At 42.0% G+C, this 19,089-nt stretch overlaps 1 protein-coding gene across 1 annotated transcript in view; it reads right to left on the bottom strand.

Annotated features, from left to right (window-relative positions):
• Window positions 1-2,525: 2,525 nt before the first annotated feature.
• OSBP (oxysterol binding protein) overlaps window positions 2,526-19,089 on the bottom strand; it is a 44,077-nt gene continuing 27,513 nt past the window's right edge. Inside the window, exons 10-14 of the mRNA XM_039471046.2 lie at window positions 10,322-10,425; window positions 8,663-8,758; window positions 6,565-6,746; window positions 4,928-5,148; window positions 2,526-4,842 (exon numbers count right to left, since the gene is read on the bottom strand). Of these exons, the coding sequence (XP_039326980.1) occupies window positions 4,700-4,842; window positions 4,928-5,148; window positions 6,565-6,746; window positions 8,663-8,758; window positions 10,322-10,425 (746 nt within the window). The 3' untranslated portion in view covers window positions 2,526-4,699. The remainder of the gene's footprint in view (window positions 4,843-4,927; window positions 5,149-6,564; window positions 6,747-8,662; window positions 8,759-10,321; window positions 10,426-19,089) is intronic.

Below are 19,089 nucleotides of genomic sequence, written 5' to 3' on the forward strand. Positions count from 1 at the left end.
CTTTAGTAACCTGGAATGTCGCCTGGTCAAGCTCAGAAGATGTGACGTCTGCAATACTCTTTCTAGAAGATCTGAGACCTTCAGTTTCTTGCCTTTAAAGAAGTCTCGTCTGGCTACCCTATCTCCTTCCTCTGAGAGATCAATGTGAGCAAAATAATGAACACTTTATTTAAAAAGATGGTATGGAGGAAAGCCTAAGGAGTTTAATGACAAATTATGAGCTTTGGAAGGGAGCACCATGAAAGGCTTGGGATGCTTTCCACTGGGTACCATAAAGTACTGGGTAAAGGCTTTTTTTTTTTTCCCTTCACTCTGTTGCCCAGGCTGGAGTGCAACTGTGTGGTCTCAGCTCACTGCAACCTTCACCTCTCAGGTTCAAGCAATTCTCTCATCTCAGCCTCCCAAGTAGCTGGGATTACAGGCGTCTGCCACTGTGCCCGGCTAATTTTTGTATTTTTAGTAGAGACGGGTTTTCACCACGTTGGCCAGGTTGGTCTTGAATTCCTGACCTCAAGTGATCCACCCACCTCAGCCTCCCAAAGTGTGCCATAAGTTTTATAAACTTTTAGAAGCAAGTTCTAAATGTTGATAACTATCTTAGAATTGCACAAAATAAACTATAATGAATAAATTCCAAAGATTTTCTATACCTCCTTTTAGGACAATACTGTAGGTTGGTTCTCAATTATCTTGCTGAAAGTAGACTCTTGAAATGTATAGGTTTAACATTTTTGTGCAAATTCAGAGGTCTCTGACAAATGTAATAATTTATTTTGCTGAGTCACAATTTTCAGCTTATCACGTCACATTAAAAGACTCAGTGAGGGGCTGGGAATGGAGGCTCACACTTATAATCTCAGAACTTTAGGAGGCCAAGGTGAGAGGATCCCTTAAGCCCACGAGTTCAAGACCAGCCTGGGCAATATAGTGAGACCTCCATCTTAAAAACATAATACATAAAAATAATAAAGGATTCAATGGGGGATTAAATGTTTCATCTACATTTGATTGTCCCTAATGCAGGAAACTGTATGCCATGGTAGTATTCAAGATTACAGGATGCAGCTGTCACAAATGTCAGGGGTCTACTGCAGTGTTTCCTTAGCTTGCCAGAAAAAAATCTTTGCTGAAACTTCATATCAAATCCAGCCAATGGGAATCAGGCAAATGACTTGAATACTTAAGTGGCCTTCCCAAGAACCAGGCTAGAAAATCATCCCTGACATCAGAGCCAACTTTGTAGACACGAGGGCCTTGATCAATCAAGGAGCCTGTAGGCTAAATTTCAGGGATGCTCCTTTCTTCAGGTAGAGCCTTAAAAGAAATAATGCTATCAACATTAATTAGCTCTGGAAATGGAAATGTGCATTTACGTATGATGTGATATAATCTAGGAGGAAAATAATTATCAGCTGCCTTCCAACCCAGTTTCTCCCAGAGCACTGGATTGTAGAGGTCACAAACTCAATCCAGCCTTGAATTCCAACACTGTGACTAATAGACCAACCACGTGACCTTAAGTAAATATACTTAATTTTCTTCATCTTCAAAATGATTGTAACATTTTCCTCTTAGAATGGTTTATGTGTAAGCCAGAGAATGGCCAGGGTTCCTATTTCAGCACCCTGTACATGAAGGCTGAGCTCAGTAAATGTGAGGTCCCTCCTCGCCTGGGCAGGAATTGTGCTTGCTTTGATCTGAGCCCCCACCATGACCATAGGTTACTTGGCAAAGTAACCTATCCCCACTTTGAACCTGAACGTTCCAGTAAAAACTTGGACAAAGCATGTTCACTGTCATTAGTTTTCTCAAAAGTTTTCAAATCAAAAACTCAATTGCTTGATTCAAAAAACAGAATTTGAGGCCAAGCACAGTGGCTCACACCTGTAATCCCAGAACTTTGGGAGGCAGAGGCTGGTGGACTGCTTGAACCCAGGAGTTAGAGACCAGCCTGGGTAACATGGCAAAACCCTGTCTCTACTAAAAATTCAAAAATTAGCCAGGTCTGGTTACATGCACCTGTGATCCCAGCTACTTGCAGAGCTGAGGTGGGAAGAATCACTTAAGCCCAGGAGGCAGATGTTGCAGTGAGCTAAGGTCATGCCACTGCACTCCAGCCTGGGTGACAGAGTGACTCTGTCTCAAAACAAAAAACAATTTGAATTCCTAAACAGCCAACAATCTGAGAATCTAAATGGGCAAGAGAAATTAAACTTACAGGGAAAATTTTTATTTTTGAAGTGAAGCAGGCCCAGTTATCGAAAAACACTAAAAACTATTCCTCTGTACCAAGGTGGGATGTTGACGACTGTTAATTTAAGCAGCAGGGGTTGTTAAAACTCCTCCTCTGCTCATGGCCCTCCAGAGTGGTGGTGAACAGCTTTTCCTTCCATTTCTCATGAAGACCAGGGCTTCTGGACTCTCTGATTCTTGAGCAGAACAAATTACCATTGGACCAGTTCTCCTTCCCCTCCCCCCCACCACTTCCTGCCTAGCAGCAGTAGAAGTGAATCAGACAAACAATATGACTTTAAAAAAATTATTTAATTTAGTAGTTTTTTTTTTGAAAAAAAGCAATAAGGCAAAAAAAACTGAAAATATATATAGTTGTGTTTTGTTCTCACGTGACTTTATTCCACCTGAAAGATTCTAAACTTCTTCCATTAGTGGGAATCTGATTGGGGATCAAGCCAGAAATGTAGTGCAGATGGTGAAGGAAGAAAAGGGGATAAAGCAGAGAAGTCCAATTTAGTTGGGGAATTTCCACTCTACCCAAAGCCCCTGATGAGGTCACTGCTTTTATGAGCCTCCTTGAAAGAAGCCCTGATAGAACCCCTTGCTCAGTTGGGGAATAAGGTTCTTAGGAGGAAATTCCCCAGCAGTCGAAGTCGCTCCTCTCCCATGTTTATCACAACTAGGAAGGGATGGGGGAAGGAATAAAAGTACTAATTTACCCAGTATAAATCCAATTTCCCCGGAGGGATGGCTTCCCTTGGAATGATATTTCCCCCAGGACCCACGCTGGCTGAGGCTCAGCAGTTAAGGAACAAAAATGAAAAATACAAACAAAAAGCATACAAGGAAGGCACCTCAATTTGTGATCCTCAACCAAGGGTGGGTTGCACAGGGGTTCTATTTCTCAACAAGACAACTAAAACAAATACAGAACAAACAGAGAAGGAAGCCAGGCCCAACAGGAGCAATTCTCTGATCCACCCCACATGACGGTGCTTTTAGCCCCACATCCTAGGAAGGAAGTTCTTTTGGGATTTAGCCTATGTGCCGGACAGAAGCAGAATTAAACTGGAAGTTGTCCTCCGGACTTTCTAGCCATACTCTTCCTAAAAGGAGAAAGAAAGGAGGCAGGAAAGAGGTTAGGATTTCATTTTCAAGAGTCAGCTAATTAGGAGAGCAGAGTTTAGACAGCAGTAGGCACCCCATGATACAAACCATGGACAAAGTCCCTGTTTAGTAACTGCCAGACATGATCCTGCTCAGGTTTTGAATCCCTCTGCCCATAAATGGTGGAGAGCAGAGTGCCATCCAGATCAACACGTGTCAGGAGAGTCTCAGGGAGACAAGGGATATCAAAACCAGGATTCTTAATGGGAAGGAAGAAAATCAAACAAAAAAATTTAGATTTTTCTCTACATATATATAATATACAGATATTTAACACATTATTCCAGAGGTGGCTCCAGTCCACGGGGCTTGAGATGGTGAAAACTTTTGTTCCGGATTAACTTCTCCTCTCAAATTCTGAAGTCTATCAGAATGGGACAGGCAATGTTTTGCTCCACAATGGGGCACAGACCCAAAATGTTACTGTGCCAAAGACGAGAAGCCAGAAAGACAATGAAGGATGGCACTGAGGGGCTTGGGAAAGCAAAAGTGGCTAGTAGTCTTTTTCCATCCTGCCTGTGTTCTCAGAAGCTCTCCGCCTGAGGAAATCCATAAAACCCCTTTGTGAGGAGAATGTACCCCTCTTACCAACCACGAAAATGGTCTCCAGTTGCTATTAAAGATGACGGAGAACAAGAGAGAGTTGTTTGATGCAAGTAAAAACAGAAACTTCCGAGAATGTAAATCTGAATATTCCAGCCCTATAGAACAATCTCTCTCACAGGTGTTCCAGTATCGAAGTTATCTCCGCGTGGACACTCCAATAAACCGACCCTGTGTGTGAACACACTTGGCGATGTTATACCTAAGCTCCGCTGCAACCATTCACGGTGCCTCCATTGGTAAGTCTTATGTGTTTCTTTTTAAGGGAACTTCTAAATTCGGCTCTTGCTCTGAACAGCACCAAAATGCCCCTGAATCATAATCTTAGGCAGATCTTGGCTGAGCAGGATACTACAAGGGGAGGGTGAGTGACATCATCTTAAGTGGGGGCAGAGGGAGAAAGAAGAGCCAAGAATACTTGACTTTGCGGATGTGGAATAACACTAACCTTCGGCCACTAAACCTCTCCCTTACAGACATAGTATCTCGTATGTCGATTTCAGTTTCAATCAGCTAAGGCAACCAGCCAATCACCACCACTGGTGTCTGCTTCTGGTGATTGATTTGGAAAAAATGATTGGTCAAGAGAGACAAACTTGAGGAAAGCACTTGGTAAGAGAGTCACAACTGACAGCTTCCCACACATCCTCTGTCCTCTTCTCCATTAGATGCTCCTCTTTTTTGTTACTGCACTTCAGAAAATGTCCGGGCATGAGCTCCAGTCCTGTTTTTCTTTACAATCCCAGTATTCTCCCCTATAAATATGGGTTAACTCCTTGGTAACAGGGTCCTTCTTCCGCTCAAACCACAGTGCCTTATAGGGATCATATGGCGTGCCTAAAAGGTAAAGAGAGGAAAGAAAAAAATTAGTGCTAGCATTCTCCATGCATCCAGAAAGAAGAGTAGAAGGCAAGTTCATTACCGTCCTCTGTGGCTTTCATAGCTTCCGCTTCTCTCTTCTTTCTGGAAAGTCTTTGTTTTTCCTCCAGGCGCTGCTTCTCCGCATTTGCCTCATCCCAGCGCCCATTTTCCATCAGTCTCTGATCAGGTCGTAGCCGGCTGTCTGTGGGGGCAGTGCCACTTTCCCAAGCATTCAGAGTCAGAGCAAGCTCTGAGAAGTAGTACATGTTTTCTGCATTCTTCCTAAAAGCAGAAGATAAGAAAAATAAATGGTAATGCCAGAGCCCAGACCCTATTTAAGGAGCAACAACTAAGTACACTGCCAAGGGCACATCACCAAGGCTGTTCTACAACAACAGGACCTGTAAAAAGGATCTAGGACTATGTCATGCTGCCCTAACTAAAAGAGAGAAACTGGATCGCTTCCCACCCCCTCCCCAGCATCACTCAGTTCTGTAGTCTTCTGGTGTTGTGTGGTGCCGAGCTGAAATTATCTACATTCATTAGAAGGAGACATTCTACTGAATGAAAATTCCTCTCCCTTGTTTCCTTAGTTTTCTTTTTAATCTCTCTCTGGGATAATCCTGGCTAATACTACAAACTGACTGTATTAGATGATGACAGGAAATAAGTGACCTCCACCTTCTTTTCAAAGTCCTGTACATTGTCTCAGGGATCTTTCTGTTCTGCTGGGCCTTTTCCTTCTTTCTTTCTTCTTTTTTTTTTTTTTTTGAGACGGAGTTTCGCTCGTTACCCAGGCTGGAGTGCAATGGCACAATCTCGGCTCACCGCAACCTCCGCCTCCCGGGTTCAGGCAATTCTCCTGCCTCAGCCTCCTGAGTAGCTGGGATTACAGGCACGTGCCACCACGCCCAGCTAATTTTTTGTATTTTTAGTAGAGATGGGGTTTCACCATGTTGACCAGGATGGTCTCGATCCCTTGACCTCGTGATCCACCTGCCTCGGCCCCCCAAAGTGCTGGGATTACAGGCGTGAGCCACCGCACCCGGCCATCTTTTTTTTTAACAGTCTCCCTTTGTTGCCCAGGCTGGGGTGCAATGGCATGATCTCAGCTCCTGCAACCTCAGACTCCTGGGCTCGAGTCATCCTCATTCCTTAGGCCTCCCAATAGCTGGGATTATGGACGTGTTCTATCATATGTGGCTAGTTTTTGTATTTTTAGTAGAGACAGGATTTTGCCATGTTGGCCAGGCTGGTTTCAAACTCCTGATCACAAGTGATCTACCTGCCTTGGCCTCCCAAAGTGCTGGGATTACAGGCAAGAGCCACTGCCCTGGGTTGCTCATGGGCCTTTAGGCTAAATTGTTAACAGGTGGTAGGCACCTTACTCCTCTAGACACTTTTGAATAGTTTTGCTCCAAATAGTAGAAAAATATCCTTCTGAATCACAATCAAAGGGACCTTTAGAAAGCACAAAATATTTTTTGTCAGATGTGGTTTGGTTTGAACTTCCTTGAAACAAGCATGCTACAACTCAAATCATAAAATAACAACCTTCTGTTAATCTCTCCAAAGGTCTCGATTTCTCTAGTTCAATTCCTCACATAATTAAGTGGGAGGGCAGGCAGAAATCCCTTCAATATTGCTCCACAGTCAAGGTCAAAGTGGTATCTGGGCACCATGCATGCTGCTACTCACGGTAAAGGATTCCTTTTCCATAGCATGACCCTGCTTTCCTCTGCTTCATGGCCTCTCTGTCGAGCATCACCCCCATTTTCCCCAATGACTGGCTGTACTTTGAAACATTCCATTTTCTCATCCCATGTCCCCAGAAGGGTAAAGTGGACTTTTCCTGACGGATCTGTCACTTCCCCTGTCACCTGCAAGGGTGGAGAACAGGGCGTGGCTATATAGCATTCACTGTGGATTAGCTTACCTGACTATACTGGAAGTCCTAGGATAAATGCTGGTTAGATCCTGTTATACCAAACACCATGGAGTCATCCAAATTATTATTATTATTATTATTATTATTATTTTGTTGAGACGGAGTTTCGCTCTTGTTACCCAGGCTGGAGTGCAATGGCGTGATCTCGGCTCACCGCAACCTCCGCCTCCTGGGTTCAGGCAATTCTCCTGCCTCAGCCTCCTGAGTAGCTGGGATTACAGGCACATGCCACCATGCCCAGCTAATTTTTTGTATTTTTAGTAGAGACGGGGTTTCACCATGTTGACCGGGTTGGTCTCGATCTCTCGACCTTGTGATCCACCCGCCTCGGCCTCCCATAGTGCTGGGATTACAGGCTTGAGCCACCGCGCCCGGCCACCAAATTATTATTATTATCATTATTAGAGATGGGATCTTGCTCTGTGCCCAGGCTGGAGTATATTGATGCAATCATAGCTCACTGTGGCCTCCACTCTTGGGCTCATATGATATCTCACCTCAACCACTTGAGCAGCTGGGACTACAGGCATGTTCTACCAAATCTGGCTAATTATTTATTTATTTATTTATTTTGGTAGAGAAAGGGTCTTGCTATGTTGCCCAGGCAGGTCTTGAACTCCTTGGCTCACGCAATCCTCTAACTTCCACCTCCCAAAGTGTTAGGATTATAGGCATGAGCCACCATGCCTGACCTCAAATTATTTTGTTGTATTTTTTTTTCTGCTACTTGAATAACTGAGCCATGACTTGGGGATTTCATTATCATTTTTTGTTATACAAGAATTTTTGGTAAACTTTTTATTTTTGTGAGTACATAGTAGGTATATATATTTATAATTTGCATTTATCCTTTGTGTTGCAAAAAATTCAATCATACTTTTAGTTATTTTAAAATATAATTAAATTATTTTTTACTACAGTCACCCTGTTGTGCTAGCAAATGCTAGATTTTATTCTTTCTATTTTTTTTGTACCCATTATCCCCACTTCCTCCCTGCTCTCCGTCCCCTCCGTTCACTACCTTTCCCAGGGATTTTTGTATCAAAGATACAAGTAGGAAAAGTATCTGACTGGTACTTAGAATTATATTTTCTTCTCTCCAGAAATTCATAGAGACCCACAAACAGATTTAAATCCCCAGCTATTCTTCAGTCTCCCACAGAAACTCGTGGCACAAATCATTGTATCACACAACTCCCCCTCAAACTTCTCAGGGATCAAATCCCTTTTTCTTGCAACCTTTTATTAGTCCTTCCTCTGTGTTTCCCATTTTCAGTCTCTCATTGCTCTTGACACTTTCACTTCCTCACTTATTGTCATTCCCAGAAAAAAGACGGAATTGGTTTAGGAATGCAATATAGTCTTTCTTGCTGACTTACTCCTTCACCTCTACATTTTTTTTTTTTTTTTTGAGACGGAGTCTTGCTCTGTCACCCAGGCTGGAGTGCAATGGTGCAAGGTTCACTGCGTCCTCCATCTCCCATGTTCAAGCGATTCTCCTGCCTCAGCCTCCCAAGTAGCTGGGATTACAGGCACATGCCACCACATCTGGCTAATTTTTGTCTTTTTAGTAGAGATGGGGTTTAACCATGTTGACCAGGCTGGTCTTGAACTCCTGACCTCAGGCGATCCATGGCCTTGGCCTCCCAAAGTGTTGGGATTACAGGTGTGAGCCACATGCCAGCCTTTCACCTCTACTTTTTTTGAATCATTTTGTGTACACACACACTATATATAATGTACACAAACCCACACTCCCCCACATATATATACATTCCAGTTCTAAAGGAGTAGGCTTTCTAAGAGGTACATGCTAAGTGAAACAATTTAAATTTCGGCTTCCCTTACCTTTCTTGCTACATCCCGAGAGAAGTAGCTATAAGGAACAAATTTAAGATTACACTTGTCTCCTGTCTTGTGATTCACAATATCAATTTCACCAGACTGTAAAATGAAAAAATTTCATAGATTAACTTTATTAAGACTGAATAAATTCAATATCTGCCAAACCCATGGTTCATAATTCTTTACTTTTCAATCTTACATTCTAGCAATCCCTCGTTTAAGATTCAGATTTTAGCCAGCTTTGGGAATGCTACGGAATCCCTATGTAATCTTGCTTTTCTAGGTTGAGATCAAGACCAAGTGACCTCTTGTTTTGTTCTGAATTGTATCTCATATGTTAGATGGCATGATTTGACCTTCAGCACATATGCTGAAATTCATAGGAAAATTTATCTTTCCAAACCAATCCCTCACTAGTACCTTTTATGAACTCTTCTGCTTAAATCAAAATACTCATAATTTCAGATTATATATGGTGGCCCTTTCTATACTTTATTCATTTCATTTTCCCTCCTTTCCTTTTTTTATTTAATTAAAAAAATTATTTTTAGCCGGATGCAGTGGCTCAAGCCTGTAATCCCAGCACTTTGGGAGGCCGAGGCGGGTGGATCATGAGGTCAAGAGATCAAGACCATCCTGGTCAACATGGTGAAACCCCGTCTCTACTAAAAATACAAAAAATTAGCTGGGCATGGTGGCATGTGCCTGTAATCCCAGCTACTCAGGAGGCTGAGGCAGGAGAATTGCCTGAACCCAGGAGGCGGAAGTTGCAGTGAGCCGAGATCGCGCCATTGCACTCCAGCCTAGGCAACAAGAGCGAAACTCCGTCTCAAAAAAAAACAAACAAAAAACAAACAAAAAAAACCAAAAAACAAACAAACAAAAAAATTATTTTTAAATTTTTTGTAGGGACGAGGTCTCACTATGTTGCCCAGGCTGGTCTCAAACTCCTGTGCTCAAGTGATCATCCCACCTTGGCGTCCCAAGGTGTTGGGATTACAGGCGTAAGCCAACATGCCTGGCCCATTTTTCCCTTCTTTCTGTCTTCTGCATCCCAAACCGCACTTTAAGATTTAGCTTAATGCCACATCTACTGTGAAGCCTTTCCTGACTGCTCAGAAGACAGTATTCCATTCCCTCTCTTTTCTAAATTTACTGCAACAATTGTCTTAAGAGCGAACTGACAATTAATTAGATGCTATCATAAGGCATCTTTTGTATTAGTGTATGTTGCTACACACTTTTCAACCTACATATTTTTCATGTATCTCCAATGATATAATAACTTCTTGAGGGACATCTCATCAGATTTTGTACCCCCAGGACCTAGCATACTGCCTGACAATAAATGTTTGATGAATAATGAAAAGATTAAGAATTGGGGACACATTTGTTTTTTGTACCTGCTGTAGCACCCAACACGGTCCTAGCAGAGTATTCATTGATGAATGTTATAATTTGGTAATTTATAAACAATAATTTGTGGTACAGAAACTTGGAAAGGTAGAGGTAGGGCTGCTGCCTGAGAGAAATTCCTTAGGAGAAACTGATGAATCAGTAACAACATTATGGGGATCAGTTCACATGTCCTAAATACCGCAAAAATATACCTAAAGAGGTATTCTTTTAAACTGCAGATGCACTTTGGGTACATTTCCTCACCTGATCTATCCACAACTTGCCCACAATAATGTTGTGTACAGTTGTGGTAACTTTCTTCCAAGTGTAGTGGTGCCCAGTTGCATGGAAAATACAATGAATGGTACCTGGAAGCAGAAAGAGGTACACAAATTAAGCCAAATGTTCAGAAAAATAGCACCATGCAGTTTCAAAACAGTAATTAATTACCTTCTATTGATATTTCTTACTTTTAAAAATAAAACAATAAATCAAAAAGGACTTAAACTTTCTTTTTTTTTTTTGAGACAGAATTTCGCTCTTGTTACCCAGGCTGGAGTGCAATGGCGCGATCTCGGCTCACCGCAACCTCTGCCTCCTGGGTTCAGGCAATTCTCCTGCCTCAGCCTCCTGAGTAGCTGGGATTACAGGCACGTGCCACCATGCCCAGCTAATTTTTTGTATTTTTACTTTTTTAAAAATTGTTTATTTATTATTATTTTTTTTAAGATGGGGTTTCACTATGTTGGTCAGGCTGCTCTTGAACTCTCGACCTCAGGTGATCCGCCCGCCTTGGCCTCCAAAGTGCTTGGATTACAGGCGTGAGCCACCACGCCCAGCCGGATTTTTTGTATTTTTAGTAGAGACGGGGTTTCACCATGTTGACCAGGATGGTCTCGATCTCTTGACCTTGTGATCCACCCGCCTCAGCCTCCCAAAGTGCTGGGATTACAGGCTTGAGCCACCACGCCCAGCCCAACTTTCTTAAATGTTGGAAGTATTGACTAAATTTTTCTCAGTTGACTTTAAAAAATCTATAAATAAAATATAACTAAATAATGACAAACACTGGCAACTGAAACACCTTAGCTAGGGCACTGTGTTCTACAACACAACTGCAAAACTTACAGAAACAAGTCAAATGTGCCCCAACATGCATTATGGAAGTAACTGCATTATGGAAGGAGCACATTGGTAGTGTGTACTGGGGCCAGGCTCTATTGTTAGGTACTAGCTGTGTGACCTTAAACAAATCATTTATCTAAGGCCCTTAACAGCAAAAATGGAATAGTGGATAGAGCTGGGGCTTTGAAATCAGACAGAACTGGATTCACTCCTGGCTCGAGCCCTCATCAGATGTATGACACTCTGTTGTATCATGAAGAATATTTCTTGTCTTTGTCCATGGTTCCTGGGAGGGGACATTTAAACCCTTATAATTTCCCAAGTGACAGGAGTATCTCTGTTGTTTATGGTGGGCCTTGACAATTTTTTTTTTTGGTGACAATTTTATACTAATGAGGTGACTCATGGTGGGCCCCAGACAGCTAATGCTAATGAGATAACTCAGGATGAGAACAAGCTAGGCTTCACCATGTGATTAGAGAAAGGGTTTTGAGTCACCTGATATTGGTTCAACTTCCTGACCTCCAGGGAAAAATGGGGTCTGGGATATTGAATTCAATCCTACAATCAAGCCTAAATAATGAAACCCCACTAAAATCTCTGGACACCAAAGCTCAGTGGAATTTCCTGGTTGGTGAATATATCAATGTGCCAGGAGGGTGATATACTCTGACTCCATGGTGACATGGTACAAAGCTCTGTGTTCGGAACCCTCCCAGACTTCACCCTATGAGTTCCTTCATTTGGCTGGTCCTGATTTGTACCCTGAATAATAAAACTGTAATGATAAGTAGAGTACTTTCCTGAGTTCTGAGTCATTCTAATGAATTATCAAACCTGAGGTGGTTGTGGGAACTCCTGAACTTACAGCCAGTTATCAGAAGTGCAGGTGGCCTAGGGCCTCCAACTTGTTGCTGGCGTCTGAAGCAAGGGCAATCTTGTTGGGTACTGTGCCCTTAACTTAGGGAGTCTGTGGGAACTCTGGGTGGTTAGTGCCAGAACTGCATTACAGTATCACACTCTGAATGTTTCAAAGGCCTTGGTTTTATCATCTGTAAACTTGGGATAACCCACCCTGTTGTGCAGTAAAAGTCTGTTTATTTGCCTAATAAAATGTTTGAAACATATAGTGACTTTTGTTCCTATGAGTCAATCTCCAATGAATACCAAAATCAGTGGTTTCACAGCAGAGATAATTGAGGATTCAAAGTAATCAAAAATTTAAAAAGATACATAGTTAATAATAGTCAATTCCAGGCTGGGCACAGTGGCTCACCCCTATAATCCAAGCACTTTGGGAAGCAGAGGTAGGCAGATCACTTGAGGTCAGGAGTTCAAGACCCGCCTGGCCAACATGGTGAAACCCCATCTCTACTAAAAATACAAAAAAATAGCTGGATGTGGTGGCATGTGCCTGTACTCCCAGCTACTTGGAAGGCTGATGGGGGAGAATCACTTGAACCTAGGAGGTGGAAGCTGCAGTGAGCCAAGACCATGCCACTGTACTCCAACCTGGGCGACAGAGGGAGTCTCTGTCTCCAAAATATAAAATACAAAATAAAAATTATAAAAAAAAGTTGATTCCAGTAAAAGTATAACCCTAAGTTCTCTCTGTAACCGTTGATAAAAACAACTCACCCAAACTAGGAAATGTACACCAATAAACGTAACTCTGCCCTCCTGGGTTCAAGCAAATCTGCCTCAGCCTCTGGAGGAGCTGGGGTTACAGGCACCTGCCATTGCACCCAGCTAATTTTTGTACTTTTTTTTTTTTTTTTGAGATGGAGTTTCACTCCTGTTACCCAGGCTGGAGGGCAATGGCGCGATCTCGGCTCACTGCAACCTCCACCTCCTGGGTTCAAGCAATTCTCCTGCCTCAGCCTCCCTAGTAGCTGGGACTACAGGCATGCGCCACCATGCCCAGATAATTTTTGTATTTTTAGTAGAGACGGGGTTTCACCATGTTGACCAGGATGGTCTCGATCTCTTGACCTTGTGATCCACCCGCCTCGGTCCCCAAAGTGCTGGGATTACAGGCGTGAGCCACCGCGCCCGGCAATTTTTGTATTTTTAGTAGAGACAGGATTTCACCATGTTGGCCAGGCTGGTCTCAAACTCCCAATCTCAGGTGATCCACCCACCTTGGTCTCCCAAAGTGCTGGGATTACAGGTGTGAGCCACCAAGCCCCACCCTTTTTTAGACATGTTTCTTATACAAAAAATTAAAGTAGCCTTGGTAGTTGGCAGATGAGGATAACAACAATGAAGGTAATGACATTAATCATCATAATAATAGCAACTCTGCTGAGAACACTTGCTGTGTACCAGGTGCAGTTCTATGGTCTCTTATGAATTATTTCATTTAATCTTCACAAATGCCTTTGAAATATTTGTTCCACCTAAACATATCCTAAATCTCTGTGGTTTTTTCTTTCTTTCTTTGAGCTGGAGCCTTGCTCTGTCACCCAGGTTGGAGTGCAGTGGCACAATCTCAGCTCACTGCAACCTCCACCTCCTGGGTTCAAGCAATTCTCCTGCCTCAGCCTCCTGAGTAGCTGGGGTTACAGGCACCTGCCATCACATCCAGGTAATTTTTGTATTTTTAACAGACAGGGTTTCACCATGTTGGCCAGGGTAGTCTCGAACTTCTGACCTCAGGTGATCTGCCCACCTTGGCCTCCCAAAGTGCTGGAATTACAGGCGTGACCCACTGCACCCAGCCCTTTTTGTTTTGTTTTGTTTTGAGACAGGATCTCACTTTGTCACCCAGAGTGGAGTGCAATGGTGCAATTGCAATTCACTGAAGCCTTGATCTCCTGGGCTCAAGTGATCCTCCCACCTCAGCCTCCCAAGTAGCTGGGACTACAGGCATATGCACAACACCCAGCTAAATTTTTTTTAGTTTTTGTAGAGACAGGGTCCCACTATGTTGCCTAAACTGGTCTTGAACTCCTGGGCTCAGGCAATCCTCCCACCTCAGCCTCACAAAGTACTAGGATTACAAGCATGAGCCACTGCACCTGGCCTAAATCTCTTAACTAATACCTTTTCCACTACCATCTCATTCTATGAGACCAGCATTCCCTGACACGAAAGCCAGACAAAGACACTATAAAAAAACCAAAGCTACAGACCATTATCATATCCCTTATGAAGAGTGACGTAAAAATCCTCAATAAAGAACTAGGAAATTGAATTCAGCAGCACACACCATGACCAAGTGGGATTTATCCCTGGAATGCAAGGATGATTGAACATATAAAAACTGATCAATGTAATACACCATATTAACAGAATGAAGGGTGAAAACACACATGATCATCTCAATTGATGCAGAAAAAGAATTCAATGTCCTTTCAGAATAAAAACATTCAATGAGCTAGAAATACAAGGAAAAAACCTCACCATAATAAAAGCCACATATGAAAACCCCACAGCAAATATCATACTCAATGGTGAAACACTTAAAGATTTTCTTCTAAGATCAAGAACAAGGCAAGGATGCCCACTTTCACCACTTCTATTCAACACAGTACTGGAAGTTCTAGCCAGGGCAATTAGGGAAGAAAAAGAAATAAAAGGCATCCAAGATGGAAAGGATGGAAAGGAAGAGATAAAGTTGTGTTTGCAGATGATATAATCTCATATATGAACATGCTAAGAATTCCACCAAAAAAAAAAAAAAAAAAAAGAAAGAAAGAAATCCTGATAGAATAAATGAATTCAACAAAGTAACAGGGTATAAAGTCAACACACAAAAATTAAGTGCATTTCTATTATCATCAACAATAAATAATCTGAAAAGGATATTAAGAACAATTTCACTTATAACAACATCAAAAAGAACAAACACTTAGGAATTAACTTAAGGTAGTAAAAATGGTAAAACATTGCTGAAAAAGATTAAAGTGAAGACTTAATAAATGGAAACATATCTTATGCTCACAGATTGGAAGACTCAACACTGTTAAAGGTTGTCAATGCCACCCAAAGCAATCTACAGATTCAATGAAATCTCTATCCAAATCCCAAGATGTTTTCTGCAGAAATAGAAAAACCTATCCTAAAATTCACATAGAATCTCAAGGGACCACAAATAGCCAAAATCATCTTGAGAAAGAACAAAGCTGGAAGACTCAAACTTCCTGATTTTGATCCTTAATACAAAGTTACAGTAATCTAAAAAGTGTGGTACAGACATAAAGACAGACACATAGGCCAGTGGAACAGAAAGAGTCCAGAAACAAACCCTTCATATATGGTCAAGTGATTTTTGGCAAGGGTACTAAGACCACTCAATGGAGACAGGACACTCTTCTGAACAAATGGATCCACGGGCAAAAGAATGAAGTTGGACCTTTATCTAATACCATGTATAAAATAATTCAAAATAGATGAAAGATCTAAATGTAAGATCTAAAACTATAAAACTCTTAGAAAAAAACATAGAGCAAAACCTTCACAACATTGGGTTTGGCAATAATTTCTTGGATATGATACCAAAAGCAGAGACAACAACAAGACAACATAGACCTCCTGAACATTAAAAAATTTTTTGCAATAAGAACAATAGCAACAGAGTAAAAAAGCAGCCTCTAGAATGGGAGAAAATATTTGCAAATCATATATCTGATAAGGGATTAATATCTAGAATATACAGAGAACTCCTAAAACTCAACAACAAAAAAATCAATTTAAAAATGGGCAAAGAAGGGCCGGGTGTGGTGGCTCAGGCCTGCAATCCCAGCACTTTGGGAGGCCAAGGTATGTGGATCACTTCAGGTCAGGAGTTCAAGACCAGCCTGAACAACACGGTGAAACCCCGTTTCTACTAAAAATACAAAAAATTAGCCAGGTGTGGTGCAGGATGCCTGTAATCCCAGCTATTCTGGAGGCTGAGGCAGGAGAATCACCTGAACCCAACAGGCAGAGGTTCCAGTGAGCCGAAATCATACCACTGCACTCCAGACTGGGTGATAATGTGAGACTCCATCTCAAAAAAAAAAAAAAAAAAAAAAAGTCGAAGAACTTGAATAGATATTTCTCCAAAGATATATAAATGATAAATAAGTACACAAAAATGTGCTCAACAACACTTTTTTATGTGCTCTAAAAAAAAGGTTCATGGATGAATCTTTATGATTTGTATATCTTTGGAGAAATACCTATTCAAGTCCTTTGCATGTCAAACGATAATAACATACTACTTCACATCTATTAGGATAGCTATGATACATTTTTTAAGTGTTGGCAAGGATATGGAGTAACTGGTACCTTTGTGTACTGCTGGTGGGAATGTATAGCCACTCTCGAAGACAGTATGGTAGTTTGCTCAAAAAATTAAAAATATAATTGCCATGTGATCCAGCAATTCCATTTCTGGATATATATTACAAACAACTGAAAGCAGGGTCTTAAAAAGATATTTGTCTTTAAACATTCTTTTTCTTAAGACTTTAGGCAAAAAGATGAAAGGATATTTGTACATCTATGTTCACAGCAGTATTACTCACAATAGCTAAAACATGAAAGCAACCCAAGAGTCCATCAAGAGAGGCATGGGCAAGCAAAATGTAGTACATACACTCAATGGGATAAATATTATTCAGCCTTAAAATGAAAGGAAATTCTGACATTAGCTACAACATAGATGAACCTTGATGACATTACATTAGGTGAAACAAGCCGGTAACAAAGAGACAAAAACTGCTATGATTCCATTTATAGGAGGTACTTAAAGTAGTTAAAATAGAGATAGAAAGTAGAATGGTGGGTGCCAGGGTTTGGGGAGGGAGAATAGAAATTTTATCTTTTGGCCAGGTGCGGTGGCTCATGCCTGTAATCCCAGCACTTTGGGGGGCCAAGGTGGGCAGATCACTTGAGGTCAGGAGTTCGAGACCAGCCTTGCCAACATCGTGAAAACCCATCTCTACTAAAAAAACCACAAAAATTAGTCAGGTGTGGTGGTGGGTGCCTGTGATCCCAGCAACTTGGGAGGCTGAAGTTTGAGAATCACTAGAACCTGGGAGGTGGAGGTTGCAGAGAGCTGAGATCATGCCACTGTACTCCAGCCTGGGTGAGACAGTGAGCAAGACTTGGTCTCAAATTAAAAAAAAAAAAAAAATTAGACAGAGGGTGGTGATGGTTGCACAACATTATGTATTTAATACCACTGACCAGTACAATTAAGAATGGCTAAGGTGCTAAATTTTATGTTATGTGTGTTTTACAATTAAATAACTGGAGGCCAGGCATGGTGGCTCACGCCTGTTAATACCAGAACTTGGGAAGCCGAGGCAGGTGGATCACCTGAGGCCAGGAGATCAAGACCAGCCTGGTCAACATGGAGAAACCCCATTTCTACTAAAAATATAAAAAATTATCCAGGCGTGGCGGTCCACGTCTGTAGTCCCAGCTACTCAGGAGGCTGAGGCAGGAGAATCGGGTGAATCCAGGAGCAAGAGGCTGCAGTGAGACCAGATCACGTCACTGCACTCCAGCCTGGATTACAGAGTGAGACTCCATCTCAAAAAAATAAGATAAAATAGGTCAGACGCAGTGGTTCATGCCTGTAATCCCAGTACTTTGGGAGGCCAAGGCAGGTGGATCAAGAGGTCAGGAGTTTGAGACCAGCCTGGCCAACATAGTGAAACCCCATCTCTACCAACAATACAACAACAACAAAAATTAGCTGGGCGTGGTGGTGAGAACCTGTAATACCAGCTACTTGGGAGGCTAAGGCAGGAGAATTGCTTGAACCCAGGAGTCGGGAGTTGCAGTAAGCTGAGATCACGCCACTGCACTCCAGCCCCAGGTGACAGTGTGAGACTCTGTCTCAAAAATAAATAAATAAATAAATAAATAGAAGGGAAAAAAACTGGAAAAAGGACAAAAAGAAAAAGAAGTCATGGAGGCCAGAAGGCAGTGGGATGATACATGAAAAATGCTGAAACGAAAAGACTGTCAAAGCAGTAACTTTTTTTTTTTTTTAAGAGATGGAGTCTCCCTGTGTTGCCCAGGTTGGTATCAGACTCTTGGGCCCAAGTGATCCTCCTGCCTTGGCCTCCCAAAGTGTTGAGATTACAGGCATGATCCACTGCATCTGGGCCAACAGTCTTATTTAAATGTATCTTGCCAGGCATGGTGGTGCCTCATGCCAGTAATATCAGCACTTTGGGAGACCAAGGCAGGTAGATCACTTGAGATTAAGAGTTTAACACCAGCCTGGCCAACATGGTGAAACCCCGCCTCTACTAAAAATACAAAACTTAGCCAGGTGTGGTGGGGGGCACCTGTAATCCAAGCTACTTGGGAAGCTGAGGCAGGACAACTCTTGAGTCTAGGAAGGCGGAGGTTGCAATGAGCAGAGATTGTGCCACTGAACTCCAGCCTGGGTGACAGAGCGAGACTCTGTCTCAAAATAAAAAAATAAAAATAAATAAATAAATGCATCTTTTTAAACTTCAAGCATACCAGCTAGTTTCCATATCCTAGAATTTGACGAAGAAATTCACATTTGCCCCTTAGGATAGTCTTCATTATTTTGCAAACATCAGTTATATTTTCTAGAAGCATTCTTTTTTCTAAACGGCAAAGTTTCTGAAATTTTTAGCCTATTTTATAGGGAGACTCAAACACATTGCCACTGCCTCCAAATATCTTTAGGCACTTTCATTGCTCTGTATTTGATTTTCTCTAGTCATGGCTATGACTCTTTCAAAGTAGAGTTAACAGAACCATAATTTTGTACAAAGTTGTCCTGCTACCAAATAACCTTAAAACTGCCTTGTCTTCTCAGACCTCAGTGAGAATACTTGGCTGATGTCTTCAGTGTCCTTTTGTGCTGTAACTATAACTGATGGCTTGTAGCAGGCGTCCCCAAACTTTTTACACAGGGGGCCAGTTCA

Source organism: Saimiri boliviensis, chromosome 6, assembly GCF_048565385.1.
Source record: "Saimiri boliviensis isolate mSaiBol1 chromosome 6, mSaiBol1.pri, whole genome shotgun sequence".
Classification (NCBI taxonomy): Eukaryota; Metazoa; Chordata; class Mammalia; order Primates; family Cebidae; genus Saimiri; species Saimiri boliviensis.